The sequence below is a fragment of the Balaenoptera musculus genome, chromosome 11, assembly GCF_009873245.2.
Source record: "Balaenoptera musculus isolate JJ_BM4_2016_0621 chromosome 11, mBalMus1.pri.v3, whole genome shotgun sequence".
NCBI classification, from domain to species: Eukaryota; Metazoa; Chordata; class Mammalia; order Artiodactyla; family Balaenopteridae; genus Balaenoptera; species Balaenoptera musculus.
Window position 1 is genome coordinate 67,353,686 of NC_045795.1, and position 24,264 is coordinate 67,377,949.

Here is a 24,264-nt window from a genome sequence, read left to right on the forward strand (position 1 = left end):
CTTAGGTAGGTTTATTCCTAGGTATTTTATTCTTTTTGTTGCCATGGTAAATGGGAGTGTTTCCTTAATTTCTCTTAAAAATATGGAACGCTTCACAAATTTACATGTCATCCTTGCACAGGGGCCATGCTAATCTTCTCTGTATCGTTCCAATTTTCGTATATGTGCTGCCGAAGCAAGCACTACCTTCCCTTTCTAGTGTTTCATTGTTGGTGTAAAGAAATGCAACTGATTTCTGAATGTTAATCTTGTATCCTGCTACCTTGTTGAATTCGTTTATAAGTTCTTGTAGTTTTTGTGTGGAGTCTCTATAAAGTTTTCTATATGTAGTATCATATCATCTGCATGTAATGCCAATTTTATCTCTTCCTTTCCAATTGGGTACATTTATTTCTTTTTTTGTCTGATTGCTGTGGCTAGGACTTCCAATACTATGTTGAATAGAAGTGGTGAGAGTGGGCATCCTTGTCTTGTTCCAGATTTTAGCAGGAAGGCTATCAGCTTTGCACCATTTAGTATTATATTGGCTGTGGGTTTGTCATAAATAACTTTTATTATATTGAGATTTGTTCCCTTTATACACACTATGGTAAGAGTTTTTATCATGAATGGATGTTGAATTTTGTCAAATGCTCTGTCTGCATCTATTGAGATCATCATGTGGTTTTTGTCTTTGTTTGTTTATGTGGTGTATTACATTGATTTGCGTATGTTGAAGCATCCTTGTGAACTTGGGATGAACCCATGTGGTCGTGGTGTATGATCTTTTTTATGTGTTGTTGGATTCGGTTTGCTAATGTTTTGTTGAGAATTTTTGGGGTCCCATAGCTGCCTTCTGTAATTTTCTCCTAATGTCTGGGGCAGATTGAGTGATAAAATGGGTATTTACTAGGACTTGTGCTTCAGGGGTGTCGGGATTAATATTGGTATACTTTCTAAAGGCCTCCACCAAACTGCCCTGGAAGAGGGCCAGATTTTCATCTTTTCCCTGTGTTACTTCCTGTGTTGTTCTTCGTCATAACTAACAGTCTTAACAACACACCTTTTCATCCCTTCTATGAAGCAAGTTATCATGTGGTTCCTGTGTTCAAGCCCTCTACCTCCCTGTTGGTAGTCTCAGCGGGAATCTTGGTCAGGGATTGCATCCCCTCCGTAAGGTAGATTATATATCCTTGATTTTGGGCTGCCAGTTTGTTGGCATGTGCCCAGGCTGCACCAAGGATCCAGCTTTCCAAAGGTGCAGCAGGTAGAAACGAGGACCTGTGTGTCCCCCCAAGTAAGTTCATAGAACATTGTCAGCTGTGTGAATTCCTCTACGAACCAACTGGGGTCCTTTGGAAAAACGTCCAAATTTCTCTTTGCAAGTAGCTAGATCAGCCATAGGAAGAGGGACGTGGACTCTGATTGTTCCTCCACCACCAGCTGGCACTTCCCTTAAGGGACAGAGTTTGGTATTTGGAGGCTGGTAGGTAGCCCTGCTTCATGTAGTACTGGCAGGACTCACCTCCAGTAATGGAGGACAGGACAAAGCTAGAGGGATAAAGTGGTGGGATTTCCAGCAGCCCAGGAGGGGCGCTTGGGGCAAATGGTCTGGAAACTGTCCCCTCTCAGAACTGGGGGGTGGGGTGGGTAGGAGTTCCCGGTTGTGGACCTCGAGGAGGTAGACTCATAAGGGAATCATTTAAAACATCGAACTCCTGTGGGGAAAAAAGGCACTTTGAAGGGGTGTGAGCCAGGCACACCCAGCAGGAGTTTTTTAGATCTGGATCTTGGAATAGGGTCGTGACCATTTGGATGTGTGGGACTTCCCCCCATTTACCATTCCTTTTATAAAATACATCCAGCTGCAAGATGGTATTGTTTTGTTTTGATTTGTTTTTTAAATATTTATTTATTTGGCTGTGCTGGGTCTTAGTTGCGGCACTCAGGATCTTTTAGTTGTGGCATGCGGGATCTTTAGTTGCAGCATGAGGGATCTTTAGTTGCGGCATGTGGGCTTTTAGTTGCGGCATGCGGGATCTGGTTCCCTGACCAGGGGTTGAACCTGGGCCCCCTGCATTGGGAATGCGGAGTCTTCACCACTGGACCACCAGGGAAGTCCTAAGATGGTATGGTAATTCAATGACCCATTTTCTGGCCAGATCTCTTGGTCCCCTAGTTTGTACTGGGGCCATGGAGTATTGCAAAAGAAAATTAATTTCTTTTTTCTTAAACCATCCTGTCTAAATTCACCCCAGTTAGCTAATATGCATCCTAATGGGGAGTTCTTTGGGGTGTTTGTAGTTGCCTCCATTTTTGGCTAGGATGTCATGACCAGCTAGGGACTTCAGTGGATAGACCCCCTCAAGGGGGTGTTGCAGAATTAAGTTTTGAGCATGAGAGAGGCAGCTTCTGGAAGGACAGTTTTCTTCCCATAGCTTGCAGAGCTAGCCCCAGAGAAGGCCTGGTCTACTGAGTCCCCCAGATGCTTCTAGACCTCGCAGGGCACCCCAGCTACAGGGCACTGGAGGGACTATCCTGTAAATAAGAGGGGGATTCTGCTCCATTGGTAGGGGTCATGTGGAGCCCGTTAGAAGACACAGGATTGATTGATTGATTGATTTAATTTTTGGCTGCTTTGGGTCTTTGTTGCTGCGCGTGGGATTTCTTCTAGTTGCTGTAAGCAGGGGCTGCTCTTCGTTGTGGTGCGTGGGCTTCTCATCGCAGTGGCTTCTCTTGTTGCGGAGCACAGGCTCTAGGCGCATGGGCTTCAGTAGTTGTGGCACGTGGGCTCAGTAGTTGTGGCACACGGGCTTAGTTGCTCTGCGGCATGTGGGATCTTCCTGGACCACGGCTTGAACCCGTGTCCCGTGCATTGGCAGGTGGATTCTTAAACACTGCGCCACCAGGGAAGCCTGAAGACACAGGATTTAGACCACTGAAGGATTCTGTGATCAGCTGGCCATGTCTGCCCTGGGTGGAAGATGGGGCAGATGAGGTGTGATGGCCGTATGTTTGCATCCCTTCGTTGTACAGTCGGGGAAACTGAGGTCCAGAAAGCAACTCTCCTAAGACCACAGAGCAAATTAGAAACTAACTGCTTCTCCTTTCCTTCAAGTGGTGATTTCCTTAGGGCAAATTCCCAGGAACAGGACTGCCGGGTTGAAGATTATGCATATTTTTAGGCCTTTTAACATAAGCGGGTAAAAGGCCTTCAGAAAGCATCTCCAGGTCCACGTCCTTGGCGGGTTGTGAGGCAGTTATACTTGTGACTCAGCCCTACTCTGGAAGCCGTTATACTTGTGGCCTGGGACAAAGGCCCCTGGAATCCCCCTGAGATAGAAGGACTCACCTGTACAGACATCAAGCCTCACCCTTCCCTCTGTGGGGACTCAGGGGTAGGCAAGCCAGCCCTTCCCTCCTGTAGTCTCATGGGGGCCCCACAGGTAGACAAACCCTCACAGCACTGGTTAGGGGGTAGTGGGCACAGCGAAGGTACTTAAGTCAGTCTGGGGAGGGGCGGCTTCCCGGAAGAGGCAATGCTAGGTCAGGTAGGAGGCAGCTGGCTGGGGACAGAAGGGAGAGTCCATGCAGTCAGGCCTTGGGGTAGCCTTGTCCTGAAGCCTCCCTGTGGCTGAGCCTGATCCCAGAATGAAACACTCCAATTCCATCATTCCTTCCCAGGCAAGGGTTGGGGTGTGGGCAGCCCCTCCCCCAAACTCCAAGTTATTAAACTTCTCGGGGCCTCAGTTTCCGCACTCATAGTAAAATGGGAACCTGGTAGAGGAGTTTGGAGAGCTTGTGTGAGGTCTTCAGCTTCAAGCAGGGGTCATTACTGGCCCCAGATATCCAGGAGGCAGAATTCAACTTGGTGGGGGAGCGTGGCTGAGCCCACTGGCCGCCGGCTGAGGCCCTAGGACTCCCCCCAACCCAGAGTTCAGGCTCAGATCGCAGCATTCAGAGTCCTACTGTCAGAGGAGAGAGGCCTGAGACCACCTTCCTGAGGGCTTGCCCACACCCCTTTCCCCTCTCTCTGCCCTCTGTCCCCTGAGACCCAGCCTCGGGGCAGAGTGGCCCAGCACCCTGCTCCTCGCACCCACCTGCAGGGTCACCAGACTGTGTTCCCCACCTTCAAGGCAGCACGTCCACCCCCTCGGTCCTCCTCTGGCCGGGGCACACCCTGCAGTGTGGCTGCTTGGGCAGCGCCTGAAGGTGCATCCCGGGGGCCTTACCCCAGTGGGGTGAGGTCCTTGGAATCCACTCCCAGCCCAGGGCCAGCGGCTCTGAGGGTGTCTGGGAGCTGCCCCCCGCCCCCGCCCTGCCCAGCAGCCACACCCAATAACAGCTGCTGCTCCCATTCTCCCCAGGGCCTGGTGGCTCAGACAAGTCACTCCCACAGCTGGTGAGACAGGTATCTTTATTATCCCCACTGAGTGAGGCTCAGAGAAGTGAGGGGTCACTTCTGAAGGTGGGACTGCAAACCAGTCTGCAAAGCCAGACTCTCTGCTGGGCCACAGAACTCACCCCACTGGGATGCGGCTGTATGTGATACCCCCCTGGCTCAGCTGTTACCAGAGCTATGGTTCATGAGACATCTCTGATCCTGGCCACAGCCCCCAAGGAGGGAATGGGCTCATGGTGTAGAGGTGGCAGCTGAGGCCCAGAGAGGACAGAGCTGGCCCTGGATCACACAGCTTAGAGCCACTCACCGAGCCCAGGGCAGCAGTGGGGTGCACACCTACATAGGGGCTCTCAGGAGTCTTGGGGCCGAGGGATGGTGCTATCAGAGCATTGTGTGTCCTCCTCAGAGTGACCCTTCATGGGAGGTCAGAGGCTGAGGACAGAGTGGAGTCCCCTCCCAGAACCCTTGAGTCAGATGAGGTGACTATTTGGGGGCCTGTTGACTAATAGACCATGGTATGTCTGGCCTAGCAGGTGTTATACAAGAACTCGGGGTGTCTGAACTGGGAGCAGCCCTCAGTGAGTCCAGCCAGTGTGCGCAGCTGGGGAGACTGAGGTCCAGAGGGTGCAGGAACCTAACTTCAGGCCCACTGCCCTTTGGGGCCAGAGCTGGAGCCAGAATCCAGAGCCTCGGCCTCCCAGCCCTGCTGAGGAACACTCGGGCAACTGTGCCTCTCCCTTGAGCCTCAGTAGCTTAGTACAGGCTCAGCTTGGGCAGGTGCTGACCACTGCTGGGGCCTGAGCCTGGGGCAGAGCCTGGAGACTGAGGGCTGTGTTGGAGCTGCGACCCCACCTAGAGCCAGAAGTTGCCTGAAGCCTCATCCCCCCGACCCCCACCTTACCCTGATGGCAGCTGCAGCAGATCATTCAGGGATCCTAGGAACCCCCAGTGTCATCAGGCCAGGCTCCCACTTCTGTCCTCAGGCATCTTGAGGCAGCCTCAACCTCCATTCCCTGGAGGGACACAGTTCAGAGGCTGCCTTGGAATCGAAGGAGGTTGAAACTGTGATCAGAGCCCAGGTCTCGGTCTTTTGCGGCTGGAGTTATAGCAGGGGCTCAGCCCTTAACCCCCTCCCAGGGCCCTGGGCTTGAGTGGGCTGGGGCACCAGGGATTCTGAGGCTGGAGGTCAACAAGATGGGCAGCTGGGACAGAAGGGGCCTTTGGCCAGGTTTGGGAGGGAGAGCATCCACCTCTACTCCCAGGCTGAGCCTGGCAGCCTCTACCCAGGGCAGTGGCCCCACCCCCACATGTTCCTGGGAGTCTAGACTGGGGTGGGTGGTGTGCAGGGCGGGCAGGCTCTGGAGAGGGCGGGGCCAGGCATTTCCTGCTGCCGGGTGCCAGGCTCCAGTCCCCTGAAGGGGTGATTCTTTAGTCTTAGTCAGAGGAAGTGAGGCAGGGCAAATGGGCAGTGTGTGTGCAGTGCCGCCGGGCCTGGTGGGGCAGGGTTGGGCGGACGGGCAGCTGTAGGAACCAGGGAACAGGCCTGGCCCTGCAGGTCCCCCGCAGCCATACACACAGTATCTGCCCTCGACAGCCAGCCTGTTGCCCAGCACCCAAGTAGGGTCACCGGGAGACCAGACCCCGGTGGTGACCAGCCCCAGACTCCGGCTCCCTCCTCCCCAGTTGCTGAGGCTCTGCCGCTTGCCTGCTGTGTGGCTTAGACTGGTCACTTCACCCTGATTCTCAGGGTTCTCATCTGTGAAGTGGAGAAAACTGTGGCACCCACGTGCCCCTGACTTTCTCCCGCCCCAGCATCAGGAACCCACTCTCCCAGTTTGTCCCACTCTTGGGTCCTGGGGAAGGAGCCCACCAGGGTAGAGCCTATCTCCTCCTTGAGCAGAAGGGGCGTTCCAGTCCCAGACTGGCTGCTTGAATGGTTTATGTCATGCAGACGTCCCCAGGGGTGACCCCCCCAAGCCCCCTAGCCTTGGCTGAGCTACCTGCCTCCCCACCCTCTGGTGGCCCCCAGCAATTGGAGCCCCCCTGCACTCCACTGGGGGATGAGTTACCAACACCATGGCTGCCTGTGGGCACCCGCCACGAGGCCACCACCCTGTCCCACAGCCCTGCTTCTGAGGCTGTGCCTGGGGCCCCTGATGTCAGGATTCTCGGGCTTCTCTCTGAGACAGCTCTGACTTCAGGGGGTAGGAGGTGCAGTTTCTGTCTTGATCCCCAGACTGGGACCTCTTCCCTAAGGCTCCACTGCTTTCCCTCTTAGGAAGCCCCAGCAAACGCTGGCCAAGTGGAGAAGGGAGGAAGCCTGCTGGCTCAGGGCTCCAATTCCCCATTCCCTAATAAAAGGAGGCAGAAGACAGGGCTGTGTGTGGGGAGAGTCTGCCCTGGGTAGAGCCCTGGCCCCCCTGGCCTCTTGGCCAAGTGCTCGTGGAGGGGAGGCTAGCTGAAGGGTGAACAGAATTGGCCTTCAGCTAGCTCCCACCACAGAAGGTCACTGCGAGCAGAGGCTAAGCAGGGGCCTGGTGAGGACTCAGACCAAGAGACCTCCTCTGCTTTCCCCACCCCATGGGCCAGGGGCTCCTCCCCACTTTGGTGCTCTCACTAGGGGCCGGCGCTGGCTGAGGGCAGGAGCACAAGTGGAAAGTCTTACCCCTCAGGGTCAGGGTAGCAGATGGGGATGGAGCCTGGGGGACCATCTCACCCAGCCCCCTTCCCACAGACAGGAAGACCAAGACTCAGGAGGGGAAGGACGGGGGCAGAGCCTGGTGTCCTCGTAGGTCCTTAGAGTGTGGCTCTGGCCCAGCTTTTGCTGAGCCCAAAAGGTAAGGAAGGCGAGGAGGGTCTCCGGATGGATGTGGCTGGGCCGAACGGAGAGAAAGTGCTGGGCTCTGGCCGGGCTGGGCAGCCGGCCTCCCTGCCCGAGCCTGGGCTGGGTGGGGGCAGCAGGGCTCAGGCCGGCGGGCTGTTGATCCAGCCCAACAATGATGAAATGGCCCCTTTGTCCCACGGCGCCAAAGTTGCTGTGACTGGAGGAGGCGTGACGTGAAAGGGTCATTGTTCCCACTTGGGCAGCCACTCAGGGAGCTGGAGGACCGGCCCAGGGTCGGCTTCCTGCCAAGGCTGCAGCCCTGCCTGCTTCTGTGGCGGTCATGGTGTCCTGGGCTCCCGGCCTCCTACCCATGGCCAGCTCCCTCCCTGGGGCCATCCGGAGCACAGGTACCCAGCAAAGGTGTCCCCCTCCCTCCCCCTCCCTCCTCCTCTCTCCTCTGGTCTGGAACCATGATGTTACAGTGTTGGGGGCTGGGCTCTGCTTTTCATGCATGTGAACCCTGCTGGGCAGGATGCCTGGGTGCCAGGAGAGCTTGCGGGTAAAGCAGGTGTTTTGTCCTGGGGCGAGGAAACATGCCTGACTTCACATCCCAAGGCTCTGGCCTGCGGGGACCCCTCCCTGAACCTTGCAGATTAGGGGAGAGAGGCCCAGAAAAGGGAACTGGGTGGCCCTAGGCCACACAGCATTAGCTAGTCTGCTGACACCCAGGCTAGACCTACCTCCGCACAAGTCCCCACACCTGATTGACCTCCACTCTCTCTGGACACCTGAAGCTCCCTCTTTGCCAGCTCCCACCCCTTTCCTGCCCCTCTAATCCATTCTCGCCTGAGCAATCCATCCCCGACCCCAGCCCACGATCTTTCCAAAACCCAAACCTGATCAGGTCCCTCCTTGGCTTCAAACCTGCCGTGTCCTCCCACACCCAGAGAAAGTTCCAGCTCTTGTGCTGGCATTCAAGGCCCTCACTGTGCTATAGCAGCCAAGGGTGAGAGGCCCTTTTGTAGAGACTGGAGTCTCCCTCAGCCCGTGTGGGGATGCTAACCAAGTAAAGGCCCTTTTATCTTCCCGGGGTCAGCCTCCACTCCTTTGCTCCCACAGGTCCTGCCCCCTCCGGTGCACCTCTCCCCTCCTCCTCCAGGTCCAACTGCCCCTGGCCTCTGGGGCTCAGGTGAAGAGCCAGGAGGCTGGGCAGGGTGATCAATGGCTGGTTCGGGCCCAAGCTGGAGGCCCCTTATCCCCACCCCAGGTGGCCCCGCTGGCTCCAGTGCCCAGAACTCCTCCCCGGCTCTCCACTGCCCCCAGCAGCTGGCATCAGGCTCAGCCTGACCCAGGCTAATTAAACCCTCCCCCAGCCCAGAGGAGGCTTTGGCTCCAGCTCTAGGCTTTTTTCCCTGGAGGGACGGAGCTAATTAACCGAGAGGGTTTAATTAATCAATTAGCGTGGCCTCCAGACCCCTCCACTTAGCCGACGTGGTGGCAGATATTTATAAACAGGAGCTCTGGCTGGAACTAGAGGGGAGGGCAGGCGACCATGGTGGGCACAGAGGCAGGGAGAACAGGGGCTGCAGAGGCCAGAGATCCTGTCAGTCCTACCTCCTCAGCATCTCCAGAGGCAGGTGCAAAATCAGCAACACCTGGACACGTGAGGACGTGTACTCTGGGGACACATGCAACATCTCTGTGTGCGCAGGTCACGCAGGCCTGACATCCAGAGCTGGGCAAGTTCCCAGAGGTGCCTCAGACAGTGGCCAGAGGGATGATGATGCCCAGCTGGACCCAGCGTCCTGACAAGCAAGGCCTCCAGGGAATGGGGCTGCATAGAGGGCCATGGGAGCCAGAGGAGGTGCCAGAACCTCAGCTGGGGAAGAGGCTTGGAGGGCTTACTGGAGGAGGAGGCATTTGAGCCAAGCTCAGGGAATGGGGCTGCACAGAGGGCCATGGGAGCCAGAGGAGGTGCCAGAACCTCAGCTGGGGAAGAGGCTTGGAGGGCTTACTGGAGGAGGAGGCATTTGAGCCAAGCTCAGGGAAAGAGTAGGCAGAGTTAGCCATTTGAAGGGAGCGGTGGGTGATGAAGAGTATTCAAGGGGAGGAAATAGCAGGGGCAAAGGCCTGGAGGCAGGAACAGCAGAAGCTCCATCTTTACCACAAGATGTCCCCTTCTCTGGGAAGCCTCCCTGACACCTTACCTTTTAGTATTGGGTGTCCCTGAGTCTCTGCCCCTCCAGCCTTTGCTCTCTGGGACAGCCCGGACTCAACACTCCCTCCCAAGCCTCCCGAGGTGATGCCAGCTCTCCTCCTCTGCCTCCCCTGCCCAGCCTGGCCCAGGGAACCCACAGATGCATTGTAATCCCTTCAGAAAGGGGGTTACAGGCTCCCTCCCTCAAGATGCTGCTCCTAGGGTTGGCACCGGTGGGAGCCCAGGTGGTGTTGGGATTGGGAGGGGTCAAAGACCCCAAAGCCACCATGGACCTCTCAGGCCTGGGATATTTGAGAGTGTTACTGAGTCCAAGCTTGTACTGCTCACTGCATGACAGGCCAGTAAATCGAGAGACAAGTTGTTGGGGCAAGGAATAATGACTTTATTGAGAAAGCCAGCATACTGAGAACATGGTGGACTAATGTCCCAAAGAACCACCTTACCAGAGTTGGAATTCAGGCTTCTTTCATGTTAAAAGGGGGAGGGGGTGTGGTTGGTTGGTTGTTGCAAACTTCTTGGTGTCAGAATCCTTCCTTCTTGCGTCTGTCCACGTAACCCAGGTCATGATGTTCCTGTAAACCTCCAACAAGACAAATGTTATTCTCTGTTCTGCAACCTTTTATCTCTATATGAATGGGAAAGTGTTATACCTTTGAAAGTCAGAGCCTTGAGAATGGGCTGTCCTGTATATTTCAGGCTACAGGCAACATTCTTAACTTGTAGCAAAAGTAATAGAAGACAAAGGTTAGAGTAAAAGAAACAGGTCCAATATGGAGGCAGATTTGTTCTTCACTATGACAAGAGCAAGGATTCCAGAGTCAGCCAGACGTGCACCCAGACCCCAGTGCAGACCCTTCTCAACTTGTTTTTCTCGTCTGCCCATTGGGGACAATCAGCACCCCCCTCCCAGGGCTGCAGAGAGGATTAAATGAGTTCATCATGTAAAGCCAGAGGGACTCGCACTGTTGATGGGGATGTAAATTGATGCAGCCACTATGGAGAGCAGTATGGAGGTTCCTTAAAAAACTCAAAATAGAACTACCATACAACCCAGCAATCCCACTCCTGGGCATATACCCTGAGAAAACCATAATTCAAAAAGAATCATGTACCACAGTGTTCACTGCAGCTCTATTTACAATAGCCAGGTCATGGTTTTCATATCTGTAAAACAACTCAAGAAATGTGCATCAGACACCATTATCTGGGTACTTCAATTAGCAATAATCATGCCTCGGATAAACCTCATTGGCTATAATACTGCCACTGCACAAAGCTATCTGGTTACTTCAGAGAGGGGCTACAGCAGAGGATATGGAGGAGGGGTCTGTCCCAGGAAGGCCCCATAGGGTCCTGCTAAGTTACACTGGGACCCTGTGTTCGCACCATGGGTCCTGCCTCCCATGAGGCTCAAGTGCTGCTGGTCCTGCGGTTGTGTCCTTCTCTCCCCGTCTCCTCCCATGCTACAATGGTCCAGTCCCCACCACCCACTGTGACCATCCTAGCCTCCTCAATGTCCCCTGTCCTGAACACTTGCCCCTCAGCCTATTCTCCACTCAGAAACTGGAGGATCTGTTTTTTAATTTTTTAATCAATATTTTAAAAATTGAAGCATTGTTGATTTACACTGCTATGTTAATTTCTGCTGTACAGCAAAGTGATTCAGTTATATATACATTCTTTTTTTTTTAATATTCTTTTCCATTATGGTTTATCATAGGATATTGAATACAGTTCTCTGTGCTATACAGTAGGACCTGTTGTTTATCCACTCTCTATATAAAAGCTTACATCTGCTAACCCCAAACTCCCACTCCATCCCTCCTCCAACCCCCTCCCCCTTGGCAACCACCAGTCTGTTCTCTATGTCTGTGATTCTGTTTCATAGATAGGTTCATTTGTGCCATATCTTAGATTCCACATATAAGTGATACCATATGGTATTTGTCTTTCTTTGTCTGAATTACTTCGTTTAGTATGATAATCTCTAGTTGTGTCCATGTTGCTGCAAATGGCATTATTTCATTCTTTTTTATGGCTGAGTAATATTCCATTGTGTATATGTACCACATCTTCTTTATCCATTCATCTGTTGTTGGACATTTAGGTTGTTTCCATGTCTTGGCTATTGTGAATAGTGCTGCTATGAACATAGGGGTGCATGTATCTTTTTTAATTCTAGTTTTGTCTGGATATATGCCCAGGAGTGGGAATGCTGGATCATATGGTAGTTCTATTTTTAGTTTTCTGAGGAACCTCCATACTGTTTTCCACAATGGCTGCACCAACTTACGTTCTGGGGGATCTTTCTAGTGACAACTATACCTTGACAGCCATGGGCTTAAAGCTCTCTAGGGGTCCCCTGTCCTCTGGACCACACCCCTCCACCCCCACCCCCGGCCCATCCAGCCCTGGAGAAGGGGCTGCGGCCCCTCTTTGCTTGCAGCAGGGATGGAAGGGCCCTGGGACTGGAGGAGGAGGTGTGGACGTAGAAGGGCGGATGGAGATCCTACAGATGCACAGAAGCCACAGGGTAGATGATGCCCCCTGGAGGTATGCGACGGAGCAGACCTGGGAAGGGGGCTGCCTTTCTGAGCAAAGGGGGTTTGGCAGGGGCCGAGTCCCCTGTTGCCTGTCAGGGCTCATCTGGCCCAGCCAGAGACAATGGGGCTGAGGCCTCATCTTACCTCTGGGGAGTTGCTAATGATGGTCTTTAATGGCCTTGCGTGGGAAGGGATGACCTCACCGGGCCACACCCTGATGAGAGGAGGCTGGAGTCAGAGGCGGGCGGCTCCTCCATCGCCGTGAGACCTGCTTGGGCTTGTCTTGTCTGAGGAATGAGGGGGCAGTGTGTGCGCGCTCGTGTGTCTGGTCCTTCATGCGGCCAGAGGGAGAAGGCTCCCAGCCCGATGGGGGAGGCAGGACCTGGGTGAAAAGTCTCAGGGCAGCAGGGTGGGGAGGCCTTGCTTCTACTCAGCGTCTCTGGCTTCTGTTAAGGGTTTGGGTGTGGGTGCCGGTGTTCCCGGCCACATCCGTGCTGAGGCAGAGGGTCTGCCCGCTGCACACAGAGTGTCCGGGGGCAGGCCTGTGTGTGCCAGGTGGTGGCGGCAGCAGGGCTGGGAGCAGGTTCCAGCACAGGCTTGCTGCCTGCCCCCGCCCTGCCCCATTCATCAGGGATGACTATGTTTGCACTCTGGGGAGGGGTCCTGTGGAGGTGGCCCCTCTCCTGAGGGCAGCCTCCCCCTCCCCCTCCCCCGGGCTCGGAGCAGGACCACTCTAGGGAAATGTTCATCTCTTTTGTGGTGTCCTTGTCAGACCCCCTTCAGGGTGACTCCTCCACAGTGCTACAAGTTCTTTCTCGTGTCCAGCCTTAGTCACTCTTGCTGTTGCACCTGATTCATTTATCAGAGGACAAGTTGAGGGCCCCATTATCCTGCCACCCAGTCTGACATCACTGAACTTCCCTCAGGCATGTTCCCACTCCTGGGACAGCCCAGTCGGCACAGGAAATGGCTGCTGGATGAATGTGCAAGTGAGTGAGTGACTGAATGAGTGGCCCAGATCCTCCTCCCATGAGAATGCTACGAAGTGGCTAAGAAGTGGATGAGGGGGTCCTGGGGGCCTGGGCTGAGATGGAGACAGAAATGGGGACCCAAAGGGAGGCAAAAAGAGGGTCAGGAGGAAAGAGATGGGACTGAGGGCACAGAGACGAAGCAGATGCAGCTGAGAGCCAGGTGTCCTCGAGCTCCACTGGCATCCAAGGCCTCAGCCAAAGATGGCTTGGGACGGACAGGGCCCACGGTGGGGACAGCACGGCCAAAACAAGGTGGAATAACAGGAGCTCAGAGTGAGGGACCATGAGGCAGGAACCTGGGACCCAGGGTGGGGACAGCAGTCCAGAGTAAGCATGGCCTAGACTAAGGTCAGAGCAAGGACCCAGGGCCCCAGCCACCCAGCCATGACCTATCCCTCTGCCCCCACCAGCAGGAAGCTGAAGGGAACCTCAGCCAGGCATGGTAGTGAGGTGGGAGTTTCTACAGATGAGGAGACTGAGGGTCAGAGGCCACCTGGCCTAAGGTTGCATAGGAGGTAAAGCCCCTCAGTGCTGGGTTGGAGGAGCCAGCTCAGGAGGAGACTGCTGCGCCCACCCCCCACCCTGTGCTTGGGCACGGTGGCACTGCCAGGCACTTACTCGGCCTGTCGAGGGCCCAGCCCCCAGCCCAGCACCCGCGGGCTTCCCCAGCCCCGGCCGAGGGCAGCGAGGGAACAAAGGTCCAGTCTCTGCCTGCTCAGGCCCCCACCCCCTTGCCCGCCCCTGGCACAGAAGGACCAGGGCCCTGAGGGAGCCCAAGAGCAAAAGCAGCCCCCGCCCTTTTGCCGACACTGTGAGAACCCCCTTCCTCCCCCTCCCACGGGCCTGCTGGCCGCACTGCAGTGTTCCCCCATTCTAAAGATGGGAAGGCTGAGTGAGAGGGCTGAGGAGCTGGCAGCCACACAGCTGGGATTCGAACCCACCTAGTCCTCATCATATGCGTGAGGGTGTGACTGTTCTGGTTGGACGTAATTCACGGGGAGAGATGGGGCAGGGACAGAGACACAGAGACGGTAGAGCCTAGACGGCCCAAAGGGGAGTGCTGGGGAAGGGGCTGAATTGCTCTCACTTTTCCGGCCCTGCCCACCTACCTGCCACCCAGGGCCAGTCCAGTGCTGGTCACAGCAGAAGGGATAAAGCCAGGGGAGAGGCAGAGATGGGGAAACGGAGTCAGCACCCAGGTCCCCTAAGTTCATGACCCGGGCTCACTCAGTCCAGCCAGAGGTGAAGCCCCTGTGGGGCTTCCGTTTCCCCATCTGTAACATGGGGCTGTGGGGCCCACTGGGGGCCTCGCTCCCCAGGCCACGGCCATCATTCTTCTCCAGGACCTTTGCCTGCCCCCTGCTCCCCCCAGGGCCTGGCCTTAAGCCTCCAGAGGGGCCTGCATGGAGGGCTGATGCTCATCTGCTCTGGAGAAGCTGGGCACAGCCTAGCCCTCCCTGCAGGCCCAGGTCCAAACCAGGAAATGAACATCAGGTGTTCATCATGCCCGAACGTGAAAAGCACTGGGTATCTGGGTGTGACTGGCTCCACTGTATAGAAATGGATACTGAGGCTCAGGGAGGCTGAGGGACCTGTCTGAGGCCACCCAGCTCCTGAGGAGCAAAGCAGGGCTGACCCGCTCATTGACCAGGCTTCACGTCCTATAGGCATCCCAGGGACAGAGGGGGAAGGAGGGAGGTTGATAAACACACACCCCATGTCCCGTCCACAGAAGCAGCAAGAGAAAGGGTCAGGGCGCTGGGGCCGCAGCGGGGCATATCAGGAGCCTGGAGCGCTTGGGCAGTCTGGGCAATGTCCAAGTGGACAGCCTTGGGCGGTTCTGGGCGAGCAGGGGCTCAGTTTTGTAACCTTGGTCCATAAAACCTCTCCAAGCCTTGATCTGTCAACCAGTGGGCCAAAGCCCATGGACAAAGCCCAGATGCCCCTGCCTGCCTGCGCCTGAGGGGCTGGGGAAATGCCCACACCCCAGCCGCTCCTCCCAGCTTTGGGCACCTCCGACCAGTCAAAGCAAGTGCCCAACAGGCCCCAGGCAGGATCAGGCTGCTGCCTCTCGCAGAGCAGGCACTGGGATACTGGCCACAGTGCCCCTCCTCACTGCCTCCACCCCTGGCCCTTATCAGACACAACTCGTTTTAAAGAAAAAATAATATTTATTTGCAATATAAACAAAGTCCCGTTGCTGGATCGGGATATATATATGTATGTGTGTGTATATATATGTAGGGTCACAAATTTTCCTTCATAAGTTCATAAAGCAAAACTGGCCACCCTCTTGGCATACCCTCATTTACACAAATCTGATGCATCTTTCTGGGTTTTTCTTTTTAAAGGTAAAAAAGAGAGAGAAAGAGAACCATGTACAGCATGGAAGCTTTTTGTCAATTTCTTGACTGTGGCAAGATTTTAATCTGCTGCCTTAAAGAATCCCTGAAAACCACCCCTGTGAGGTAAGATGCAGTGGGGGCAGAGTTTCCGTGGCCTTGCTCACATGCTGAGTGCTGGCTCGCTCAGGGACCCCAGCCCGACTGCTCACCCCTCCCCGGGCCCCATGCAGTCCTGACACCTGGGAGAACTGAGGTTGGAGAAGGAACAAAACTGGTGGAGGATAACGGAATCCGTGGCTTTGTTCTGTGGATATGGGGGTGGGGGGATGGACAGAGCCTCACACCCCTTTCCTTGTCCATCCTCGCCGCCCACCCCTGCCCTGGGATTGAAATGGGTGCAAGTTTCTTAATAGAAGGCAGGGGCAAGATGAGCACAGGGCAGGCTTTCACGGGTTGAGGGGGCTGGGAGTGGCAGCTGAACCAAAGCAACAACCAGGGTGAGGGAAGAGACTTGGGGGAGGCAGGGCTGGGCGCCACCACCTACGCCCCCCCAGCCACTGGGCCTGCACCCTCAGCTACAAACAGACAGAGAGAGGAAGAGACAGAAGTAGTGGGTACATATAAAAAGGGCCTGGGGCCCAGGCCCCCCTCGGGGCTGAGCCCGGAGGGTTAATGCTACTGCATGGCAGCCCCCTGTGGCCCCACCTCCAGCAGGACAGTGGCAGGGCCTCCCTCTACTGCCTGGGGCAGTTGGCAGGGACCACCAGAAGGGCAGTTGGGTGGGCAGAGAATGCAAAGGCCACCTGTCCAGCCCACCACTCACCACTCGCGGCAGTCATCACAGGCAAATGCAGCGCCAGGTCGGGCTGGGCCGAGGTGGGAGGTGTGGGCAGGCCTGGGAGTCCAAAGCTGGCGAGAGCAGCGAACCACCCCTTTAAGGGCCGCTGCGGAAACGGAGGCTTCACACATGTGCAAAACGCTTTTGGTCAAGATCAACGCAGGGTTTGTCTTTTCCATTAAAAACAAAAACCCAAGAATTGCTTTTTGAAATAATAAGAAGAACAAACTGATAACACTTCTCTCTCTCTTTCTCTCGCAGGATCAAGAAAGGGATGAAATACTGGTTTATACAATCCACTGTTGCATGTAGCCTGAAAATAACACTTTTCATTAAAAAAGAAAAATCAAGAAGAGCTTGAACACTCTCTCTGCTCCAGGGAGCTCGGATTTACCTGCCAAAAATAAAAAGTAAACTCAGGTCCATGGATGTGTCTTTAAAAAAAAAATAGCCAAACTGGCTGGGCCATCAGCAGAAAGGAGTGTCCTGGGACAAGGACGAGGCCCCGCTGGACTCCCAAAGCCGCGTGTCTGAGAGCTGAGGGCCCCTCCGGAAAGTCCTGCCGGGGGAGGCCTGGCTGTGGGCTGCACCCTCCCCGGGACGGTGAGGGAAGCTCACCTCTGGGCACAGGCGATGTCCGGGTTCCTCACGCCAGAGGCAGCAGGCGTGGGCCCTCCCTGCGGGCCCTGTGGAGGCCCGGGAGGGGCTGGCCCGTTGCCTCGTGCCCCCAGCCTCACGTGGACTCGAGCGTGTTGAGTGGGAACAGGTTGTGGTTGGTGGGCGTGGAGAAGTAGAGCTGCTCGCTGGGGGTGTGGTTGTCACACGGGCTGCTCAACCCCAGCGTCCGCTCGAAGTCCAGCAGCTGCCCCATAAAGTTGAAGTTGGGTGAGATGTTGGACTTTTTCCTCTTGACAAAGTCGTAGGCATCATTGAGCGACAGGTTCATCTTCTGCATCAGGTAGGCCACCGTGACCGTCACCGAGCGGCTGATGCCTGCCAGGCAGTGCACCAGGACACCGCACTTCTTGGAGCGGGCCTCGTCTGAAACACACAGGCACGGGTCAGGGCAGCACCTCCTCCAGGGAGCCACCGCAGGTGCGGCTGGGGCACGGGTGGGGCTGGGGGCGGCATGGTGACTGGCTGGTGCCTCCCGACTCTCGAGTGACCTGGTGAAGTCCCAGGCGGGTGGGACAGCAACTTGGGGTCGAGGTCAAGAGCATGACTGTGGAGAGGGCTCTGCCACACAGTAGCTCCAAGTCACTGGACATTGCTGCGCCTCGGTCTTCTCCTGTCAGAGGGCCTGCTTACTCACAGTGCTCTTAGAAGGACCTGAGCCAAGGGAGGGCGCCACAAACACTGTGATCACTGCTAGGCCTACTGCTGCTATAACCGTGTGCTACGACATGCCAAGGTGTCACCTGCATCCTCTCAAGTCATCTGCACCATGGCTACCAAGCTAATTTTATCAATGAGGACACAGGCACAGAGACCAAGTGACGAGCACAAGGTCACACAAAGGTTCCTCCCCTAACTCGTAGCACTCACCCCTGCTAGCCCACGACCTGGGGCTCGGGGCTGAGCTTGCTCTCCTGGGGCAGCTTCCATGGGTGCCCCCGAGAGCCTCCACGGAAGCAGGCCTCATGGAGGCTCCTCCACAAGGGAACGGCGGGCAGCACTCAGCTCTGCCCTGGGCCCAGCCAGTCCCTGGGGCCTTAGTCCTGCTCCGGAATAGCCAGGGACTGGGACCAGGGCCACGCCTAGTTTCACGAGTGGAGTTTGCTTATGTGGGGCCTACCCAGCCCACTTACTAGACTTTCCCTGGCCCATGTGCCAGTAACATCTCCCACCACAGCCAACCAAGTTCTGCCAACTCTCCCCTCCATGCCTCCTCCCAGATTCCCCCAGTGCAGTGCTCAGACTCCTATGCCTGACACGCAGTAGGAGCTCAAATACCGGTTGAGCCACTGGCCAACTCGGTCCTGTAATCTCTCCTCCCCTAGACCCAAGCACAGCTGCATCTCTGTGCCATAGCTGTGCCAGGGGTACAGATTAACATGAGGCAGGCCTGGGGTCCCCAAGGTCCCCACCTGAGCTCACTGGGAGCCAGGTACACTCCTACAAGATGCACTCCTACAAAATGCCACAGGTTCACAAATTGTTCCTCATATGGCGCTCACTGCCTCCGGCCTGGCAGGACTTCCCTTCCCTAAGCCCACATGAGGGTTCCCAGGGCAAAGCATGCAGTAGGTGCTTAATCCAGACTCAGGGACCAACTGGGGGCCAGACCAGCAGGGGAAGAGCCCGATGCCATGGATTCACGTGGAACCACGTTGTATGACCTTTAGATTTGGGGCAGGAGAAGGGGGTAGTGGAGACAAGCCTCCAGTGGTGACACATCAAGATAAGGGGAAGGCCTGGTCCCCAAACCCACTCCTGGGTGATCCAAAGTAAAACCACTTCCCCTGGCTTTATTTTTAGCCCTCTAAGGGTATGGCTGAGCCTTGGGGGTGCTGGTGCTTGATCCTGCCCCACTGAGTCCTATGGGATGCTTGGGCTTCAATTCCTTCACTTGTCAAAAAGGGAGTATGGTTCCTCCCACCTCTACACCCTGTTCTGTCCCCCTCCCCAGATATAAAGGGACCTCCAAGAAGGATAAAAACACCTACAAACCAGGCTCAGCCCTGGGAAATCTGAGGGCCCCCTCTTCACCCTCCTCTTCACTGGGGAGAGAGCACGGATGCCGAGGCAGCACCCACAGCCCTCTTGGCCATGTCCTCCCAAGCAGAGCTGGGAAGCTCTGGCTAGCCCCCGACACAGCCCCTCCCCCAGGCCTCAGCTTCCTTCCTTCCTCCCAGCCAGGCACCTACTTTTGGTTCCCAGTAAGCGGATGAGGCGGGGAAGCCTCCCACTTCCTGTTATTAACACGAGCCCAGCCCAGCTGACACCAAAACGCCCTCCACTGGACATAGCCGCCAGAGGGAAACGACTGCCGGGCCACCCCCTCCCTGCCACCGGAGGCTGGACAGAACACTGGGTCACCAGGCTCGGAGAGCCCAGGGTTTACATTCACCCTGATCTTGTGTCCCTTTCCTGAATCCTGGGTGAGAGCTGAACCCAAAGACGACCTGCCATCTAAATAGCCTCCAGCTGGCCAAGGAGAAAGCAGGATGGGAGGTCAAAGATAAGGAACCCGAGTCAGCTGAGGCTGCGGATGCAGGGGGCTCAGAGGGCGCTAAGCCAGACAGCAGAACACACTACTCTGGGGAGGGCTTCCTCAGCCTCTCCCCATACTCTCTGGATACCCCCTATATGCCAAGCAAGCCCCACAGGCTGCCGGGAGCATCTGAGGCCCCGCCAAGGCCCTTTGGGTCATCACGTTCCAACAGCTGCCAGTTTTGGGTAGGCCTTTGGCTCCAGGCCACACTTTAGCCCCCTCAGGTACACAGTAAAGCCCAAAGAGGCTCCGTGACAGCCCCTAAAGAGACATGTGCGCTGAGGCGTGACGCAAAGCAAGCAAGACCCGTGGGAGGTCTGAGAGCTGGGATGTTTCAGCTTGCTGAGCCTGAAACAGCGCAGCCAGAAAAACCCAAGCTGGACAGCAGAGTCCACGAGGCTCCAACAGCTGCGGGGAGCCTGGGAGTCGGGGGACTGCTCAGGCCCCGAGGGCCTCGGTGACTCACAGTGGGCCTGGGTACACCCATGGGCACATGCTGGCACATGCAGGGCACACACAGGTCTTGACAGGCCCAGAGATACCCAGCCAGGCACGGGCAACACCCAGAGTCCCATACACACCTTGATGCGCAAGCCCACCCACCCTGCCCGAAACGCAGCAGCACTTACCGATGAAGCTGATGGCCTCAGGGAAGAACTGGGAGAGGTTCTGGCTCCAGTGGTCAGAGATGGGGATCTGCTTGTAGGTGAACTCGCCCCCGTGCTCGAAGGCGTTGGGCAGGTTGGGCGTGACATTGAGGATATACTTGATGCCGTACTTGCCGAGCACATCCAGGTTGGTGGAGTCCTTGGCGCAGCCGAGGTAGAGGTAGGGCAGGATCTGGACGGGGAAGGCCGGTTGGCTGGATGGCACAGGGCTGCCGTCTGACTCGGTGGCACTGCTGGGCAGCTCTCTGTCCGACTCACCATCTGAGCAGTCAGAGCTGATGCGTAGGCCCCCCAGACCCAGCACTGAGGTGGGCGGTGAGCCACTCGGCGAGGACGAGCTGTCCACGTTGGTCTCGCAGTGTTCTGAGTACTCTGTCTGGAACTTGTTGAAACCACCTGTGGCCAGAATGAGACAGGGCCCGGATGAGAGACTGACGATGCCAGTGTCCCCAGACCAAACAGGCTGCACAAGACCAACAGCAGCCAGGGCTCCCCAATGGCAAGCACCGTAACACCAACAATGGACAACACATGGGCGGTGCTACATATTTACACATGTACCTCCTCCTGTCTTCTCCACAACTATTCTACGACCCACTTCACAGATGGGGAAACTGAAGCCCCAAGTGATAAAGTAACATGCCTGAGCTCCATACCCTTACCCATAGGGCTTCAGGGCCCCAGCCATAAAACCAACTTTAGGGCACTTGAGGACAGACTCCAGCTCATTCCTCTTCCACAACTCCCATGCACACCTGGCACCCATGGGTGCTCAGCAACTGCTAAGCGGTAAAGGAAAGCAAACAACCCCATCTCAGGCCAACACCTGTGGGTTTGCAAACCCCTCTTATAGATGAGACCGCAGGGGCCAGAGCTGCATCTGGGTCAGCTAGAGGCAGAGAGGGCCTGGGCCCCCTGACCGGGAATCGGGTGCTTGAGCCCCACTCTCAACCACACGGGAAGTAGTGTGAAGGTATCTGCTGGCTCTTTCCCACGACAGGGGCAAGTTCATAAAAGGGGTCCCAGTTCCACCTCTCCAGAACCCACCCCTTTATAACACAAGGTCCCCCCCAAGCCTTGGACCCACAGAAGGAGAGGCTGCTGGGGTCTTTACAGGGACAAGAAATGGGGAGCGTCTTGCAGCTAAGGATGGGCCCTGCGCCCGAGGGTGCCGCAGGCCTCCTCTCCCCTCCCGCCTGCCCGCCCCGCTGCCAGCAAGAGGCCATTTTGGAATGTTAATTGGAAACACCGGCTGCAGCCACTCGCCTCCCAGCGCTGCCTCCCCTTTACACAATCTCTGGGGTGGCAGGCTAAGGACTTGGGGGTCCCAGAAAACCAGAGCTGGGGCAAGGAACACTGCTTACAGCCCTGCCCCAAGCGCCTCCAAGAGGCAGTGATTCCCAAGTAATGAGACCCACGCGGGGATGCCCGGAGTCCCCCAACCCAAATGATCCCTATTCCCTGGCGGGGGCGGGGACGATTATGAAAAGCTCCTGTCCTGACCGTGGCCTTCCAGGAACACGCATTCCAGGCTGTAGGAGCTGAACTTGGGTGCCCAGGAGGGGACCCTCCCTCCTTTGAGGGACTCACGGGGAACCTAGGAGCTGCCATGGCCCCAACAACACGAAAAAATGAAAGCCCAGGCGGGGAGAAGTTTGTTCGACCCACTTAGATCGTGCCCAGAAAGGGGTGTAGAGGAGGCCCGCGTGCCAGCCTAAACCCGCACAGCTGGGGCCGGACGCCCGGGAGAGGAGAATGCGGGCCGGGGGCGACGTGGCGCCGGCCGGGCAGGCTGGGCACGGGGAGAGAAAGCGGCCTCCGGCTGGGGCACCCAGGAGACGCGGGAGAGCCCCAATCCCAGACAGGGTCTCGGTGCTGCCCTCACCTTGGAGGTAGTAGGCCTGGCAGCCGTCGTCGCGCAGCTTTTGCAGGAGAAGGCCAAGCACCGAAGCGGGAGCGCCGGGCTCTGGCTGCCACTCGGCCGTGGCCTCGTCGTAGAGCAACACGGTGGCCGCCTTGCAGCGCGTAGCGAAACGCTCCTTGTCGGCGTGGTTGGGGATGATGGAGCGGATGGGCAGGTTGCCCTTGCGCAAGCGGCGCAGCATGAGGCCCGGGATAGCCAGGTTGATGGCCGTCTCGATGTGCGACGACTCGAAGAGCTCGTGCGGCCGGCAGTCGAGCAGCAGCAGGGACGCGCCGCCGCGCGCCTCCAGCTCCTCCTGCAGCCACTCGGCGCTCTTGCAAGGCATGGCCCCCGCACCCGCCGCCGCGCCTGCCCCGGTACCGGCGCCGGAACCAGACCCCGCACCGGGCTCCGACCCCGCCCCGGTGCCCCCAGCCGCCGACGCCCCCGAGGCCGACATGTGCGCCCGCGCTGGGGGGCCGCGGAGCTGGTTTTTCATGGGGAGCGCGGGCGGCCCGGGGCCGGGGCCGGGCAGCCCTGCCCTGGGACGGCGCCCCGGCCGCGCGGGCCCCAGCCGCGTCTCCGGGCGCCCGCCTCCCGCCGAGCTGCACGCCCGCCGCCCCGGCCTCCCGGCCTCCGTCCCGCCCGGCCCTCCGCGCGCGCCGCGGCCTGACAGCCCCAATTAAACGGCGTCTCGGACGGCCGCGCGCCGAGGCGTCCTCCGGGGGGCGGGGCCGCGGGGCCGGCGCCCGAGCTTAAAGGCGCCGTAACTCCGCCGCCCCTCCCCACGGGGTACGCGGGCGCGCGAGCGGTCCCGTGTGCCCGGAGACCTGCGCCCCGGCCTTCGCCCCGCCTCAGCGCTGCCGCGGTCTCGCCTGGCCCAGAACTGATTATGACTCGCCTGGGGGCCCGGCCAAGACCCTCTCGGGTCCCCTATCCCACGGTCCCAGCTCTTCTGTGCCCTACCCTGAAGGGCTGCCCTGGGGGCGTCCTACGCGTGGCATCCCCTTCCTACGTTCACGGAAGCAGAGTTTCCCCGGGGATGTGGCGGAGGGAAGGGGCGATCAGGCTGAGCCAAAGCCCCCTCCTCCTGTCAACTCCATTCATTCATTCTCAGCGAGTTCATTCAACAAATGGAAATTGAACGCCTACTACGTGCCATGACCTGTGCTTAGGCGGTCACCGTTTCTGGCAACTTGCATAGTCCCAATGAGGGCTACACGCTTGAAGACCTGAAGGTAGTCTCACCCCAGCAGGCCTGAGGGGAGATCAGCACCTAGGCGACTGGCGGAGTAGGACGGCCCAAGGCCGTGCCACCCTCCACGGGCAGGGGTGAAGAAATCCTGAAAGGACCTGGGAAGAGAGAGCGGGCCCTTTAAGGAAGCTTCACGAGCGGGGTGGTGACAGGCGCCGAGTGAAGCGCCACGTGACTTTTCCACAGGAGCGGGTGCTGGGGGGGATCCTCTTTAATCGGCTCTCCTCCTCCCACCTCCCAACGCACCAATCAACTTCCGTGGTAGGCGGGAGTGCGCCACGCAGGTGGCCAATCGCGGCCGAAGGAGACGGTGGGGCGGAGAGAGGAAGGCGGGGCCCGCCGAAAGTTCCACCCAGCGCGGGAAGTGGGCGGGGTCTCAGCGAGCGCTGTGTATCGGCTCGCAGGCTGCCTAGGCGGAGTAGGTGAATGGATCCGCAGGTAGCGCTGGAACAAAGCGGCTCGACTCGAGCGGTGCGCGTGCGCAGGGCCTGCCGCACTTTCCGTACTGAGTCAGGGTTGTCTGCGTCGGGAGGGAGCTCGCGGCTGATCCTGCGGTTCGTCTGGTCCGTTCCCTGCTGGGCGGAGTGCTCCCACATCCTTGGGGTTTATCCTTCCCACTCTGCCCGAGGCTGGTCGGCTCCCCGCCACCTTGCCTCTACACCCAGCTGGAGGGAGGTTAGCGTCAGAGATGAAGGGCGGTGGTGCTTGAGATTTGCCGAAGGGAGTGCTTCTGGAACCCGCAGGATTTGAGCTTTCCGCTGACAGGAAGGCACGAAGAGGGGCGGCCCTGGGTCAGTCCCCGCCGCCCACCTCCCTCCCCCCACCCCCCTTTGTCCATGCGAAGGATAGTCTACGTGAAGGGTTTCATCCCGCTGCAGGGCTGTGTCGAAAAGAAGCAGGGATCTCTCCCACAGTCACACTCCCAGCAAGATGACAGCATTGCAATCATAGGTGGCCTTATCACCCAAGATTCGATGCCCAGAGAGGTGATAGGAGAATCAGGTCTCTGGCCTCCCGCGCAGGCTTGTCCTAGGGTTGCTGGGC

The 24,264-nt window shown here is 57.3% G+C and overlaps 1 protein-coding gene, 1 non-coding gene and 1 pseudogene across 4 annotated transcripts; all 3 read right to left on the reverse strand.

The window, feature by feature from the left end:
* Positions 1-76: 76 nt before the first annotated feature.
* On the reverse strand, positions 77-183 carry LOC118904617. The gene has a single exon (XR_005022065.1). It is a non-coding gene; the product is annotated as a U6 spliceosomal RNA (small nuclear RNA).
* Positions 184-9,808: 9,625 nt separating this feature from the next.
* Positions 9,809-23,823, reverse strand: DUSP7 (dual specificity phosphatase 7). 3 transcript variants are annotated; one of them, XR_005021731.1, is made up of 4 exons: positions 21,948-23,823; positions 20,024-20,458; positions 16,799-17,221; positions 9,809-9,995 (listed from the first exon to the last, which is right to left on the reverse strand). XR_005021731.1 is itself a non-coding variant. In XM_036867916.1 (3 exons), exons 1-3 carry the CDS (start codon positions 22,462-22,464, stop codon positions 16,914-16,916), a joined length of 1,260 nt encoding a protein of 419 aa, XP_036723811.1. In that variant the 5' UTR covers positions 22,465-23,823; the 3' UTR covers positions 15,149-16,913. The 3 variants fall into 3 exon arrangements, 1 of the variants encoding a protein (XP_036723811.1); XR_005021730.1 differs by having other exon boundaries at positions 9,809-10,003; XM_036867916.1 differs by lacking the exon at positions 9,809-9,995 and having other exon boundaries at positions 15,149-17,221.
* LOC118904608 lies at positions 10,578-10,701 on the reverse strand (annotated as a pseudogene).
* Positions 23,824-24,264: the final 441 nt, after the last annotated feature.